At 38.8% G+C, this 17,373-nt stretch overlaps 1 protein-coding gene across 5 annotated transcripts in view; it reads left to right on the forward strand.

Annotated features, from left to right (window-relative positions):
- Positions 1-2,831: 2,831 nt before the first annotated feature.
- Positions 2,832-17,373, forward strand: part of ZUP1 (zinc finger containing ubiquitin peptidase 1) — a 28,883-nt gene continuing 14,341 nt past the window's right edge. For 2 of the 5 annotated variants that reach the window (XM_066373404.1, XM_066373407.1), the window contains exons 1-5: positions 2,832-3,095; positions 5,968-6,543; positions 9,745-9,855; positions 11,867-11,988; positions 17,095-17,263. In XM_066373404.1, the coding sequence (XP_066229501.1) occupies positions 5,982-6,543; positions 9,745-9,855; positions 11,867-11,988; positions 17,095-17,263 (964 nt within the window). In that variant the 5' untranslated portion in view covers positions 2,832-3,095; positions 5,968-5,981. Of the gene's footprint in view, positions 3,096-5,967; positions 6,544-6,704; positions 6,746-9,744; positions 9,856-11,866; positions 11,989-17,094; positions 17,264-17,373 lie in introns of those variants that run through there. The other 3 variants (XM_066373405.1, XM_066373406.1, XM_066373408.1) reach the window with 3 other exon arrangements.

The following is a 17,373-nucleotide window of genomic DNA, read 5'->3' on the forward strand; positions in this document are numbered from 1 at the left end:
CCCAGAAGCCCTTGCACGCGGCGGCGGCGGCGGCACGGGGACCCGGAGAGCGGTGGAGAGGAGGCGCGCCCCAGACGCACCACCGAAGGAGAAGCTGGCGTGTGCACCCACACGGGGACTTTAAACCCGCACGGTCTCTGTAGCAGGACTGAGTCCTACTGCCCTGGTTCATCGTGCGAGTTCTCATTCACTCACTCGTCAGTCGGTGCATCCATCCATCCATCCATCCGTCCGTCCCAACAATGTATTGATAGAGGGCCTAAGCAGTGCCAGACACTTTTTAGAAATTGGAGCTACAACAATGTACACAACGGATTTAGAAATTGGAGCTACAACAATGTACACAACGGATTTAGAAATTGGAACTACAACAATGTACACAACGGATAAAAATCCCAACCTCATGGATCTTTACAGACGCTCTTTCCTTCTTTAGCTGCATTAACTTCTTCCTCTGTGCTCCTCTTTGTTCCAAGCTTTTCAGTTTGAGATTCAATAAATTTGGATTACTGACCAAAAAAAAGTCACTGCCAATGAAATAAATAACTCCGGATAAAGTATTCTATATTGTTATTATAACACATGTACACATATACATACAGCCTTGTAAACCATTCTGAAGTTCAACAAACAATATTGAAAACAGACTTTTCTGGACACAGTGCTGGGCACAGAATACACAAAATAAAACATGATTCCTACCACTAAGAAGCTCCTGTTTTCCATCCCTTGTTCTTTTTATTTAATGAGGAATTTTTTTGGTTATCTTTTATCTCTCTATTGATTATATGTATTCCTGCTATTGTATATTTTTAATCCCAAAAGTTATTTCCTATTTTTGAATTAGGGATTAAGTATCTTTTCTTGTCTCTCTGAAGACATTAACTGTAGTTTTTTTGAAGTATTGTTTTCTCGTTTATTCATTGTCTGTTTCTTCAAAGTCTATTGTTTTGATCATTTTGGTTTTCATCTTTCCCGCTACAGGCTGTACTCCAATGCCTGGTGATTCTTTTTTTTCTTTTCTTTTTTTTTTAAATTTATTGATTTGAGAGAGAGATGAGAGAGACTGTTGTTCCATTGGCATATTCAGGTGATGCTCCAACCAACTGAGCTAACCAACCAGGGCCCTGCTGATTATCCATATTTGGATAATATCTTGAATATCCATATTTAAGAATGAGACACTAAAGAAACTTATTGGAAGCCTGTGTATTAGTGGGGCTTGTTTACTCACTGATTCCTGTCTCCCTACACAGTGATAAAATGATATCTTGTCTGTTTCATTGGAGAATTTTCTAAAAATCATTACCTGTAGGTTTTTTTCTCTGGACCAATGATTTTTCCTAGAGAAGAATTCTTCAACTCCCTGACTTGGAGGCACTAATCAGACATCAGAATGTGGTGGGATAAAATGGTGAGGGGCCTCATTAGTAGGTATCAGTTTTCATTATTGTCCCCCCCTTGATCCCCAGCCTTAGCTGTGCATTTCTGACTTTGTAGCTTCTCTGGTTCATTTTCTTCAGAAACTAAACCTGTAGTATTCTGTCTGGGAGGAAAACGTGAGCCACTTAGCAACTTCATGATGGAGGACATCTGGAGGTAGAGTTCTCACTGCTCCTTATTCAGAACTTCAGCAAAATGTTCTTCTTTTCAGGCCCAAATTTAACATCTTTCTCAGAAGTATCTGGTCTTTAATTTCTGAACATCTCCAGAGTTGTGGCATACAAATTAACTTATTTTTTGTGGACTTCTGTACTTAGCTAAGTTAATTACTACTCATCTATCCTTTTTCTAGCTTTCAAATTTTGTTAAAAGCTGATTAGCATTTTTATTTTATAAGATTTTGTTAAAATCTTATTTGCATATTTATTGTTATTTTTATTCTTTTGTCATTTTAGATTTTAAGAGGCAAGGAATATAAATGAACATATTCAACTTGCTATGTTTAATTACTCAACACCTAGAATGATGTTTAAAATATATATGTTGTGAAATCATCAAATCATGCCACTCTCCTTTTTAAATACTCGAATAATTTTCTACCAGGCCCGACATGATTTGGCCCCTGTCTACAACGCTGACCTCATGTTGTAACCACTTCTACAATATTATGCTCAGGTCACAAAATACTGTTTTTGCTCTTACTTTAGAGGCTTTGTTCTTACTATGATTTTCTCTACCTGGAATGCTCTTCCTCCTGTTAGTGCAAGGTTTGTTCATTAGCACATTCACCTCCTCAAAAAAACTTTTGCTAACTACATTTGTATTTTCTATAAATGCACAGTTCTATTGCCTTCATAGCACTTAGCGTGATCAGTTTCCTTATTTGTTCATTTTCTCTCTACTCCAGAATATAAGCTTCAAATAAGCCTGGATTTTGTTCAATTTGACTAGAGGTACAACTCCAGTTCCAAGCAGAATACCTTTCTAATAGACGCTCATTAAATATTTGTTGAACAAGATAAGGACTGAACCTAGCAATAAGGTAGGTGCGATCCTGTAACATAGAGGAAAGAATGCATCTTAGTCACCCTCCATCTGCAGAAAATAGCTTGGGTTGTGACACCTCGTAGCATTATAACGCCTTAATTGATAACAAAATAGACTGCTACTCAGGCCCTAGACAATGGGTGCTATGACCTCGTATAATGCTCCAGGACCTACCCTTTCATTCATAAAGACTCAAAATCTACTCTTTCCCAGTAAGATACAAGTCGGAACCCTCCTGGGAGGATGTAAATGTGACTACAACTCCCAGAATGCACTACAGCCCCGCCCGGCGTGGGGCAGGGCAGGTTGGGATCCCGTCCCTTCCGGGAGCCAGAGGAAACGCTTGTTTGAATGTGGTGCCGGAGCCTGTTGTCGCCGGTTCTGTTCTCCGCTCACTGAATCTCTGGGTGAAGAGAGGACCTGCTCTCGCCTTGGAGGCCGGGAAGGTCATCAGCGCCGCGCACGCACCCCGCGGGCGGCCACACCGGTTCCGCCGCCGGGCCGCAGAGGACGCCCGGCCGAGGGCAGCGGGGCGGCGGCCGGATCACCGGCCGGTAGGAACTGGCGGCCCCAGCCCTCACTTCCCAGGCCCCGAGCGTTGACCGGTTAGTATCTGAGCTGGTTTCCAGTGCCTGCTCGCGACTTTGGTGCGGACCCGGGCTGACGGCCCGGCTGCTTCTGGCCCTTGTGGCCTTTCTCACCATGTCCCCCCAGCACCTGTCACCGTAACAGCGCTCCCCAGAGTGCGTGGGAGCTCAGCGTGCCGGGTGTGGAGCCGTGTTCTTTCCTGGGCGCTCGGGGGACTCTCCTAAACCGGAGACTGTTTTCACTTTCCTTCCCCTTCTCCTGTTTATTTTAAAATAGCCCTTAGCCGAACGATGGTCTGCAATGGGAAAGTTGTGGCAGTGACTGCCTTTTAAAAAAATTATTTATCAAAATCGCCTTTTGTCGGTAACTAGTGTATACTTTAGTAGTCCACAAAACTCAAAAGTGATTACTGATCTAGTTCAACTTATTTTGTAGACCGAACCTCAAAGAGATGAGATGTTTTACCCAAAATTATGAAACCTGAGGTTATAATCCAGTTTTCTTGACTCTGGAATGGGTGTTCTTTTCTGCTGTACTCATTCTATTTCTGTTCTTTGGAGTGAGAGTACAGCCTTGGGTGACTGGCTTAGCGCTTTGGCTAACCATTTTATGGCTGTGGTGACATATCTGAGCTAGAATAATAATGTAGTTGGCTCAGTGGTAGAGTGTCGACCGGGCGTGGGGAAGTCCCGGGTTCGATTTCTGTCTAGGGCACACAGGAGAAGCGCCCATCTGCTTCTCCACCCTTCCTCCTCTCCTTTCTCTCTATCCCTCTGTCTTCCAAGGCTCCATTGGAGCAAAGTTGGCCCCTGTGCTGAGGATGGCTCTATGGCCTCCACCTCAGGCGCTAGAATGGCTCCGGGGGCAATGGAGGAACGCCCCCTGGTGGGCATGCCGGGTGGATCCCGGGCGGGAGTCAGTCTGCCTCCCCGCTTCTAATTTCGAAAATACCCCCCCCAAAGAATAATAATGTAGAGTAATAATGATACTTAAATTAGTTTGATATTTATAAAGCGCTTTAAGTGTTAACTGCGGTTGTTAAGATGTGTTTACCTTCCCCATTGTTACCTTTTAAGTTTCTGTATTTGGATACATCAGTTGATAATTTACAGCAGCAGACTACTGTCTCCTCATTTCTTGTTTTCTTGAGAGAAAGAATTTAATCAAGACACAAAGTGCAGCAAGTAAAGGAAGAATTCATTGGCCGGGCAGGAAGAAAGTCAGAGACCTTGGAGAGGGGTTCAGGGGCTTAGCTCTGGACGAGCTGCCTCTGCCCACTGCTCATCTGGTTGCAGGTCTCCTGAGGTCCTGAGCTTAGGAGAAAGAGAGGGGGTAAGGGAAATTAACAGACATGCTCCAGTCCTAAGGAATTTTAAGGGTGGGGATTTTTAGAGGAGGTCTCAGGGGAAGGTCTCAATAGAAGATCTATTAGCTTTACAAGTGTGTTCTTTTAGGTTCTTGGTTTCCACTGATTGATCAGTTCTAGGGCAGGTGATCAATAGTCAAGAGGTTGATCAGTTCCAGGGCAGGTGATCAATAGTCAAGAGGTAAGCCTGCCTTCCCTTTTTCTGAGTTTTGCAGATTTTCTGAGCCCAGAGCTGAAACACGAGTGAGGCTCTAGGGGTTAATAATGCCTAAGCACTATTCTCTGGCCCCTTGTTTGTTCCTCCTCTATGGGGGTCTAAAATCACATGACTAGCAATATGCCAGGGGAGGAAAGGTCAGGAGAGGGTCTGAATCCCTGACCAGTGATATGAAATCGGGGTCAAAACCGTATGACCAACTAAGGGAGGAAAGGTCACCCTGGGGGCGAGGTCTTTGTTTTCCCAGTTCTGCCCACTGCCAGGCACTTGGGGCTTTCCGCGCTGGTGGCCGTCTGTGCCTGGCCTGTAGTCCTATGCTTGCCACAGTAAGTTTCCTTTGTATTCTCTTCTCTGATTTATCTTGCCTGGATGATTTTGTAGATGTTATTTTTTTTTCTCTACCTCAAACCACACTTTTTGTAATATTCGAAAAAAAAATTATTTTTCCTGACTAGTGATGACACAGTGGGTAAAGTGACAACCTAGAATGCTGGGGTCACTGGTTCAAAGCCCTGAGGTCACCAGCTCTGAGGGTGGGCTCGTCAGCATGGGATAGCTGGCTTGAGTTGGGGAATCGGCCACACAATCTCAAAGCTCACCAGCTTGAGGCCAAAAAGGTCATTGTTGTGAAAAGCCCAAGGTTAGTGGCTTGAGCAAGGGGACACTGACTCAGCCCTGGTCAAGGAATGTACAAGAAGCAATCAGTATACAACTAAAGTGAAAGCAACTGTGAGTTAATGTGGACAAGGCCCATCAGGGGTGAGGACGATGGAGTCGCAAAGACTCAACTCCGGGGACCAGGTTCAGTGACGCAGATCCACTAGGGTGTTACAGCGTGTACTTCATAGCCAATGGCTGGAAAGATCAGGGAGCTGTGTGGTTGGCGCTAAGTCACTTCCTTATAGCGGGTGAGCTTTCTTCCTGGGTGTGCCCAGTAGGGTTTCAGGTACTGGAGTATTCTCACAGCATTGCATCAGCCACAGCTGCTAGGAATGCGCTCTGTGCTCCACCCACAAGTTAATATTTCTCACCCCCTCTCTCCCTTCATGTCTCTCACTCTCAAAAAAATTATTTTAATTTGCATTATTATTATTGCCTTTGTTTTATGAAAATCATAAAATTGAAATACAGTAGGGAAATTTTGGTTGAGATTTAGTAATTTTGTATATTTGAGAAACAATAAGTTCATTAACAATGTCTTCATCTAAATAATCCAGGATTAAATAAATTTAATTGTTCCAAATCATTTTATAAAATACATTTTTTCAACTCTCACTTTCTAACTTAATATTGTGTTCTTTTCTAGCTACCTGATGTGCCATGCTTTCTTGTGATATTTGTGGTGAAACAGTAACCTCAGAATCAGACATGAAGGCTCATCTACTAATTGTTCACATGGAAAATGAAGTTGTATGTCCCTTTTGCAAGTTGTCAGGTGTGAATTATGATGAAATGTGTTTTCATATTGAAACGGCTCATTTTGAGCAAAATGAACTACAAAGAAACTTTGAGAGGATCGATACAATACAGTATGGAACATCAGATAATAAGAAAGACAACACCCAACAGTGTAGAACGGAAGTTAATTCAAGTATTCATTCAGCTTGTGCATCTAGTAATCCGAAAGTTTTAGCTCAAAGCCTTCCTAAGGATGGTGCTTTAAAACATAAAGACTTTTATTCAAAGAACTTGACTGATTCTAGAAAATTACTGAAAAGTAGAGGAAAACAGTGTGACCTGTCCAAAAGAAAAGGATCCATTTATGACACAACGTATAGTCCTCCTGAATGTCCATTCTGTGGAAAAATAGAAGATTGTTCTCAAGATATGGAAACTCATGTGAAAACAAAGCATGCCAATCTTTTAGACACTCCAGTAGAAGGTAAAGTGTTCATTTTATATAACCAGTAACACTAATCTCAGTTTAACATGTAGAGTCCTAAAAGTAGGTTTGTAAATCAGATTATTCCAACTGTGTTTTGAAAATCAGTTTATATCTGTAACATTTTCTTTTCAGTTGTTGCAATATAAAAATGCAATAATGGAAATGAATTTGGATGCAGATAATAAATTTCAGCTACACTGTGAGTAGTTTTATTGTCTTTCTGAGGAGAAATACAACACCGGCCCAATGTCATGTGGACTGTCTTGGACTCTGATTTTTCCTTATTGAGTTCTAGTTTAATTCTATTATGATCAGAGAACACGTTGATGATTTCAGTTCTTGCCAGCATTTGGTGCTGTCAGGGGTCAGTGTTCCAGATTTTGGCCATTCTAGTATGTGTGTAGTAGTAGTTTTAATCTGCAAATTCCCTAATATATGAATATCTCTTTTCATATGCTTACTATCTGTTTATCTTTGATGAGGTGTCTGTTAAGGTTATTGGCCCATATTTTAATCTAGTTTTTAGTTTTCTCATTGTTGATTTTTAAGCTTTTCTTGAATATTTTGTTGTTTTTTCTTTATCTTTTTCTCTCTATTCAGTTTGGAAATATCTCTTATCATATAATCAAGTTCAAACATTCTTTAGTCATGTCCAACCTACTCATGAGCCCACCAAATACGTCTGCTGGGGCATTTTTTGTTGTTGTTTTATCTCTAGCATTTCTTTTTCTTGTGATGTTAGATCTGATAGCTTTTGAAGATTCACAGCACCGAATGTATTTTTGCTTTATGTATGAAATTAAAAATATCTCCCCCCTCCCGCATAAAATAAAGAGTAACCAATTTCACCATGAAAGAAAAATTAAAACTGGATTTCTTTTTAAATTAGTCCAAAGTGGCATTTAGGAACTTGGTTGTAGGCTGCTGTGCTAACTCCAGGACAAACTAAAATGTAAAGTTAGGGTTGATTTTGTTTTGTTTTGTTTTCAATGTGGAATGCTCGTCAGTTAAATTGTGGAAACGTTCCAGTTGTAAGGTAGGGATCTGTTTGGATTCCACAAAGGCTATGGTCCTTGGGTTGGGTGCTGGAGAGTGAAGCACGTTTTGCAGGACCCATGAAAACTACCTGGTATTCATCAACATAAAAAGAATTAGTTTCCTCCTTGGTATTGCATTCCCTGGAAATCTACTTGGTACTGAAAGATACCTCTAAAAAAACTGGGGTGCTTATTGTGAATTATCTGTGACAGTTTTCAGTGTAGCTTAAATTTTTTATAGTTAGCAGACTATTCCAACAGTGGCTTGTTCTCAGTCAGCTCGTTTCTGTCCTGTCTGTGCAATGGAGTTTATACTTCTCATGTTCTACAAGTAGAGAATTTTCTCCTCTTCTCTGCCTTGACAATGGATATCCAGATTTTCATAAACTATTAGAATCTCTACAGTTCCAATTTCTAAAGTGTTTAGTGGATCTTCAGCTCCAAAACAGTCTTGTCTGTATCAAAGTACTTGTCAAAGTTTTGAATTCATTTCTTCTTTTGAGTAAATTTCACCGTGGAGAGGACATCAGTAGATAGCTCAATACCTTAGTTCCCATTTTCACCACTATAGAATATATCAACTAATTTTAAGACTTGATTGCTACCTCTGATCAAACATGTCAGGTTGACTTAGTTCATTCAGTTTTAAAGTCACCTGATCTAACTAAAACTTAACCAGTCACATTAATTTCGTCTACAGAAATTAACAGCAGTCTCATTTACTTTCTGAACTTAGTTTCTCTACTTTCAAACCAAACATTAAGTGTATGGATTGCTTAGTGCTTTCACTCTGTGTAGCTGAGTTCCTCTTTGATGCCTAATCTTGCAGAAGTACTACTTCAGTCCTGAACAAACTGCACCTCTCTGCCTGCTGTACTGGTTGATGGATCCCACTCTTTGATTTCCTGCTCCCCACAGGTAGAATGATCCCAGTTCCTAGCTTTATACTGAAGGCTTGAATTCTGCATCTCACCACTTAGTTTGGAGAGTGCTGAGAATTTAACCCAATGTCCATATCTAGACTGTCCCCTACTTACCATTTAAATTTTCCTTTCTCCTTTTCTTGTTTTGACTACAAATCTTAATGTTTGTTATTAATATTTTATTATAGTGGTAAGAAAGGTTTGTGCTTATGCTCAGTCTTCCATCTTGACCCGAGAGATAGAAAAATAGCTTTAACTTCAACTAAAAGAGCTTTTATGTATTTAACAAGGTTAGTGGATAGTAGATGTGGTGTATATATACAGTGGAATATTACTCAGCCATAAAAAGAAGGAAATCTCGCCATCTGTGTCTACATGGATGGGCCTTGCTGGCATTAAACTAAGTGAATAAGTCAGACAAAAAATAAGTAGTGTACAGCCTCACTTATATGTGGAATCTAAAAAATAAAAAAACAACCAAATGTACAGAAACAGTTATTTGATTTGTGATTACCAGAGGCAGGGGTGAAATGGTGACAAGATTAGATATAGGAGGCCAAAGGTACAAACTTCCAGTTATAAGTTTGAGGGTGTCGTGTACAACAAGGATGACTTTAGCTAGTACTGTTGTATGGTATATTTGAAAGTTGCTAATAGAGTAAATCCAAAAAGGTCTCATCACAAGGAAAATAACTTTTTTTTTCTTGTTTCTATATAATATGATGGATACTGACTAAACTTATTCTAATAATCATTTCACAATATGTATAAATCAAGTCATTATGCTGTATACCTTAATCCTATACAGTGCTGTATGTATGTCAGTTATATCCCCAGACTGAGAGAAACATGGTTAGAGTTTTAGCTTACCTTGGTACGCTCTGTAGCTTATATTATCCTGTAGATAATATAACTAAACATTTCCAAGTTCTTCTCTAAAATGAAAGTTCATATGCTGCATCAAATTTTTCCTTTTTGATTTTAAATTTAACAGTGACTGGGAAAACCTCCTCTGCGCAGGTTAAAAATAAAAAAGATGAAGTAGGAAAAGAGTGTGCTGAAGCATGTCTAATTTATATCATCCAAACTATGGCTTCAAATCCTCATGTAGAAAGAACACTCAAACACTCAACATAAGTGGTAGGAAATTTTGGCATGAAACCAAAACAGCCTTTGACTTGGGATGAAAATCTCAAAGTTTTAAAAATAAAACCAAGTGAATTATATCTCTAATACAGACTGTGACCAACCACTGTATGACTGCCCTATGTGTGGGCTCATCTGTACAAATTACCATATTCTCCAGGAACATGTTGACTTGCATTTGGAAGAAAGCAGCTTTAGACAAGGTATGTTTATATGTTTAAAAATAAGAGTGTCATTATTTAATTTCCACTTCCTAGGACATATATCTAGTTTTTAGATTAATGATGGGAGGGTCATAAAGCTATACTGATTACAAACAAATCTGTCAAAAAAATGATAATTAAATAAATAAATAAATAAATAAACAAATCTGTCCCTTTAAAGAATTCTAATCAAGTTCCAACTTTTTAAAAGTTTTTTTCACTGAAAAATACTGAACAATAAGCTATTGTGACCAACAACTGAACTAGAGACATGCATCCAGAGTTTTGCCCCAGAGTAACGATATTTAGAAGACAATGAAATACTGTGCAGTTTTTAAAATCTGTTTGATTTGTAACTTGAGGCCATTTTTTCAGCAGCTAGAAATAACCATTTTAGTATTTTGGTCAGCCAGAATTGTTGGTGATCTATGAAGCTGCTATAAGGTACACCTAAGTTTTAAAAAGAATGTGAACTATGTGACTAAAAAGTTTTTCAAGTGCCTTTCCAGCTTCTTACATTACCATTTACTAGTTTTATAAGTGACTCTATAGAAGTTTTCCTCTGTCCCCTATTTTTTTTAATGTGGTGTTAAAAAATATAGTGACTCAGAAGTAGAAAAATCCTGTATGAGTTGTACAGTTCCACTGAAACAAAACATAAAGTAGACCCTAAGAGAAACCAATTGTGTTCTAATGGATTTCAGTTTTTTAAGGCAGTGGTCCCCAAGCCCCGGGCCGCGGACCCGTACCAGTCCGTGGGCCATTTGGTACCGGTCCTCAGAGAAAGAATAAATAACTTACATTATTTCCATTTTATTTATATTTAAGTCTGAATGATGTTTTAGATTTAAAAATGACCAGATTCCCTCTGTTACATTCTTCTAAGATTCACTCTTTGACGCTTGTCTCGGTCACATGATACATTTATGTGTCCCACCCTAAAGACCGGTCAGTGAAAATATTTTCTGACATTAAACTGGTCCATGGCTCAAAAAAGGTTGGGAACCACTGTTTTAAGGTACATGTTAATGCAGTGGCCTTAAGTGTCCAGTGTCAGTGATCCTAGGACCAGTCAATATTTCCATGGACAGACAACATTAATTGCTTGTTCAGACTAATCCCAAAATGAGAATTACTATAGCAAAGATGGAACAGTTTTCTACTCTGTTAGTTGTTTACTAACTACTGTGAAAAATAGCCCTCTGAAGCTGGACATCTGATAAATCTTACTTTGTTTTTGGTAGGCTTTGTATGGGTGCATAAATTAGTCTGTAAGCCTATAATGGGTTTTGACAGGAAAAGGTGATCTGAGTATATCACTGTACACTAAGAATCAGTGTGACTAGCATATCTCCCAACAATAGAAGTGGCGATTACATAGGAAGATGTAATGGAGGCTGAGAGATTTGAAAGAAAAGAAATAATATTCAGATACATAATTAAGCCACCAAATTGGAAGGTCAAAAAGAGAAGATGCTGGCCAGAAGCCATTGGCTAATGATCTGTGGTACACTGGAGAGAGAGGAAACAGGAAAAGATGGTGCAAAGTTGTACTGCTTGCTGGGGGCCAGACTGTAATTAATACCTGTGCGATCTAATAGCTACATTTTGCAAACATATTTTTATGCTCTTTCCCCCATCCCAGTATTCTTTTTAAAAACCAGTGTTACTTGATTGGTGTTAATAAGGAACAATAATAAAGGGTGTTAATTAATTTCTCTAAGTTTGAACTTCTTCAGAAGATAATACCTATCTTAAAGTTGTCATAAGGATCAAAATGAGATAATTAATAAAAAGTCCTCTTCATAGCCGAAACACTCAGTAACTATTAGTGATTTAAACGGTAATTTAAATTCTGCCAGATTTGTATTCTGTTTCTATGACATCATAGGCATTGACAAATGGCAAAGTAATAGCATTTAACCCATTTTTTAAAATATATATTAAGATATAATAAGTAAGCTTTGATTTCAGTAGTTATTTTATTCTAAATACTAAAAATTTCTAATAGGTATGGATAGAGTCCAATGTTCTAGAGATCTAGAATTGGCTCACCGGCTTCAACAAGAGGAAGACAGAAAGAGGAGATCTGAAGAATCAAGACAAGAAAGGGAAGAATTTCAGAAGCTGCAGGTACACAGATTATAACAATTATATTTTGGTTTGGTAGAATTCTTATTATCAGACATGCTGTCAAGACTTCAGCCTACTATTTTTGTCCTTATACTAAATATTTTTTAATATATATATATTTTTTTAATTTTATTTATTTTTTACAGGGACAGAGAGAGTCAGAGAGACGGATAGATAGGGACAGATAGAAACAAAGAGATGAGAAGCATCAATCATCAGTTTTTCACTGCAACACCTTAGTTGTTGTTCATTGATTGCTTCCTCATATGTGCCTTGACCACGGGCCTTCAGCAGACCAAGTAACGCCTTGCTCGAGCCAGCGACCTTGGATCCAAGCTGGTGAGCTTTGCTCAAACCAGATGAGCCCGCGCTCAAGCTGGCGACCTCGAGGTCTCGAACCTGGGTCCTCCGCATCCCAGTTTGGCGCTCCATCCACTGCATTACCGCCTGGTCAGGCTTAATATATATTTTATAGTTTATAACAGCCACCATTTGTAAGTACTCATTCGGTCATATACTAGTGTAAGCAAGTTGTATATAATAACCCAAAATCTTCACAGCAACTCTATGAAGACATTATTTTAAACTTTCATACTTTAGTTTTTACAAATGAGGAAATGGAGACAAAAAGTGCTTAAGTAGTTTAACTTGCTCAGGATCAGGCATCATTTAATGAAAAGCCTGGATTTGAGCCTATGTTAAATTGAGGGGGCAAATTAAGAAAATGAGACTCATAATTTAAATGTTTCTATGGGTAATTAAAAAAAGAAATTCAGGCCTGACCTGTGGTGGCGCAGTGGATAAAGTGTCGACCTGGAAATGCTGAGGTCGCCGGTTCGAAACCCTGGGCTTGCCTGGTCAAGGCACATATGGGAGTTGATGCTTCCTGCTCCTCCCCCCTTCTCTCTCTCTCTCTCCTCTCTCTCTCTCCTTTCTAAAATGAATAAAAAATTAAAAATTATAAAAAAATTATATAAAAAAAAAGAAATTGACAATTACTGTCTCCTATCTGAGTCTTAAATTCTTTTAGTGGTTGCAGTTCAGACATTTATGAAGAACCATTTTTAATGGAAACTTTGATGATATTTGAAACTTTGTTTATGTTAGGGTAGGGGGTGATATCTGTTCAACAAAAGAAACAACATCTAGTATATTTTTAATGCATCTAAATTTTTAATAGATTTTTTCATTTTTTTTTAATTCTAATTTATAGTGGACTATGATGTTATCTGTGCTAGTAATACTCAGAGTTTTTTAGTGTTTTTTTCTATGTCTTAATAGGACAATATGTAGATGAAAAATGTTATAATCAAGTAGATTTGTAAGTATTCAGTTAAAGAGGTTTATATAAAAAATTTATAAAGACCTTATACAACTCAATACACCAAAAAAAATTCACTTAAATAATGGGCATAGGACCTGAATAGACACTTTCCTAAAGAGGACATACATCTATCAACAGACATGAAAAGATGCTCAGCGTCACTAATCATCAGAGTAATTCAAACTAAAACCACAATAAAATATCATCTCACAACTATCAGGTGAGGTGGCTATCATCAGTAAATCAAACAAGTGTTGATGAAGTAGAGAAAAGGCAACCTTTGTACACTGTGGGAGGGATTGTACAATATTTTGGTGCAGCCACTACGGAAAGCAGTCCTCAAAAAATTAAAAATGGAACTGCCTCAAACCCAGCAATTCCACTTCTGAATATATATATCTGAAGAAACCCAAAACACTAATTCAAAAGACTATATACACCCTCGTAGGAGATGACCCTGCACCAATATAAAGGGCAGTTAACTGCAGAGCAGGGGTTACTTGGAGACGAGATCTTGGAGTATGTTAGCCATGGGGAGACCTTGGCCTGGGTTACTTGAATGCATGTACGCAGGATTCTGGAGGAATGCCTCCAAGAACCAGATGTCCTTTGTGATTGATAAGCTCTGGGACTCTGACTCTTCTTGTGTCCTTGTTCATGAAAGAAACAATAGACGTGCAGGGTTGGGGATGAAACAGATGGGGGAAAAGGCATGTGTAACTTTCTAGTTTTATCTGTTGAGCTGTGGCTTTTGGAACTCAATAAATATGCAGTGGTGCAGTTTCTCGGGGCTGAATCTGCCTAAGAGTTTCAGCCCTCTGCCCATTTATTTGAATCTGGTGTGTCTTTTGCCTCACGAGTTTGAACCATAAAGAAATTCGTAACATCTGGTGCCCAATGTGGGGCACAATCCCACGAACAGGGGCTCGAAGAGGTCAGAGGTTGCAGTCTTGGGATCATCAGACCGAAGGGGGTATAAGACCGCTCGGTAGGTAAGCAAAACCTTTGGGAGGCAGAGTAATGGGAAATTCTCACGCCAATTCCTCATCAATAGAGACCCAGCACATGAAACTACTGCAAGCAAAAGGGTCTGGTATAACTGTTCAAAATAAAAGTAAAAATATTAAGTTATTAATTAAAAATAATATGGAAGCATTGTTACTGGTTTCAGCCACAAGGAAAGGCTGCTTTAAGTTTAAAAACCTGGAACCAAGTAATGAAAGCTTTACGGCATACTTATCAACAAGGAAACACTATTCCTCTCTCTGTTTGGTCTCTTTGTAATTTCATTTCTTTGGCTTTGCAACCTTTACAGTCTGATTCTGAATCCTCATGGCCTCCAGCTTGTCAGGTAATGTCTGATATTGATATAGGTTGAGCAGTAACTGTTATAGGTTGAAGCATTACATCAGTTGGTACAAACTCAATTAAAATTAGGACATAATAGAAGAATCACAAAGTTCTTAGAATTCTCCAGTCTTTGTAATAAAGAAATTCATAACACCTATGTTCATTGGAGTGGTACTTACAATAAACAAGATAGAGAAGCAACCCAAGTGCCCATCAGTGTATCAGTGGATAAAAAAACAGTAGTACATACATATAATAGAATATTACTGAGCCATAAAAAGTATGAAATCTTACCATTTGTGACTGCATTGATGCACCTAGAGGGTCTTACATGAAGTGAAGTAAGTCATTAAGAGAAAGACAAATACCATATGATTTCACTTTTGTGTGGACTAAAGAACAGAATAAACAAACAATAACAGACTCACAGATACAGAGAACAGACTGATGATAGCCAAAGGAGAGCGAGGTTGGGGGACTGAGTGAAAACGATGAAAGGATTAAGTAAAAATTGGTTGTTCAAAACAGTCACAGAGCCTGACCAGGTGGTGGCGCAGTGGATAGAGCGTCGGACTGTGATGCGGAAGGACCCAGGTTCGAGACCCCGAGGTCGCCAGCTTGAGCGCGGGCTCATCTGGCTTGAGCAAAGAGCTCACCAACTTGGACCCAAGGTCGCTGGCTCCAGCAGGGGGTTACTCGGTCTGCTGAAGGCCCGCGGTCAAGGCACATGTGAGAAAGCAATCAATGAACAACTAAGAAGTTGCAACGCACAATGAGAAACTGATGATTGATGCTTCTCATCTCTCTCCGTTACTGTCTGTCTGTCCCTGTCTATCTCTGCCTCTGTTAAAAAAAAAAAAAAAAAAAAAAAAAAAAAAAAAAACAGTCACAGAGATGCAAAGTACATCATAGGGAATAGTTAATAATACTGTAATAATTAAAAATGTGGTGCCAGATGGGTACTTTATAAAGTATACTGATTGTCTCACCACTATTCTCTACATCTGAAGCTAATACAAAATAATGGTAAATGTAAACTGTAACTGAAAAATAAAATAAACTGACGGGTTATATACTTCCAGATTATCAGATCCTTTTACAGGGGGTCCCTCGGGTTATGACACAGTTCCATTCCTAAGACAGTGCTGTAACCTGAGTTTTACTATAAGTGGAAGCACACCCTAGTCTAAGTCACTTGCCTATCCTGCTGCAGTTGTAAAATCATAATCTAGGACATAAAAACACAACTAAGTCACAGAAAAAGGAAAGGACATAAATATAATGTACTGTATACACTGTACTGTAGTAACAGAAAAATTACCAATGAGTGTTAAAAAATTTCTGACCTTTATTCCTGTGGTTGGCTTGCACACTGGAAGGGGCGTTACAAGGTGGGAGAGAGTGACCTATTGGGAAGAGGAAGCTGGAGAGGTAATAGAACCTGCAGAAGGTGCTGGAGATAGTGGGTCATAGAGGCTAATCCCATTACATGAGCTAGGATACGCAGTATGGAGTATTCTTCCACTGCGTGCAACTGAACTAGTTCGCCCATGTAGTCATGTACACCGTCAATGGGAACCAAAACATAAGTACACCGTCAATGGGAACCAAAACACAACTCAATTTTTTAAAGTTTTATGGGAGTGAATGTCGTAAACGTGAAATGTTGTATGTTGAGACTGTTCTAACCCGAGGACCCCTGTGTATACTAACATGCATTGTGCATATCATAATTTTCCCAAATTTATCAGACCTCTGACTTTTTTCTCAGACATCTTACATATGGCATGTATGAGGAAATTTAATTCTTATTTTGGAATATCTATTTTAGACTGTTTTTCTCGTTTGTGATTCATTTACTTGCAAAATATTTTCCCACCAGGATTCAAGAGAGAACAATAATTGGCTTTTCCCAAGTCATCTTGCCTTATGTAACTTTGCAAGTTAGTTAATTTAGCTCTCAGAACTTTTTCCAAAAAGGTGGTTTTATACATCTTATTTGAGATTGATTGTTCATTGTGCAAAAACAGTTCACTTACTATGTAGAATGAATTCTGAACTAAGTAGGCCTTTGTAGACTAGCCTACAATAACAAGTACTGACAGGTTTCTCTGAAAAAAATTAGCAGTATGTTCAGAACTTATCTGTCTTTCACCTGCATTTAGTACAAAGACAAGATTCCTTATTTTCCCTGCTGCAAAGAATGCAATTCTCTTGTCACAATGGTTGCTTATGGAGAAAGGCTATTACTAACTCAGAGATTTTGTGTGTGTGTGATTTTTCATAAAAATCTTTAAGTTGACTTTTATAAAAGTGTATAAACCAGAATGTTTCAAAATGTGTTATCCAGGTAAATAAAATAGTGGTAAGTTTCCTTCTTCACTGAGGTAAAGGGACATAAAAATTAAGTTACTTGTTTTTATGTTCAATAGCGACAATATGGTTTAGATAATTCTGGAGGGTACAGACAGCAGCAGCTACAGAGTATGGAGAGAGAAGTGAACAGTGGGAGAATGCATCCATCGGAATTTCACAGAAGAAAAGCTGATATGATGGAATCACTAGCTCTTGGTATTGATGATGGAAAAACAAAAACTTCTGGTAAGTACTGAAACATCAAGATCATAGTATTACTATTCTGTATATCACTGATGTGATCAGGGTTACTTGAAATTTGCTGAATTTTCATAATCCACAGTTTGTATAGTTTT

Source organism: Saccopteryx leptura, chromosome 3 (assembly GCF_036850995.1).
Source record: "Saccopteryx leptura isolate mSacLep1 chromosome 3, mSacLep1_pri_phased_curated, whole genome shotgun sequence".
Classification (NCBI taxonomy): domain Eukaryota; kingdom Metazoa; phylum Chordata; class Mammalia; order Chiroptera; family Emballonuridae; genus Saccopteryx; species Saccopteryx leptura.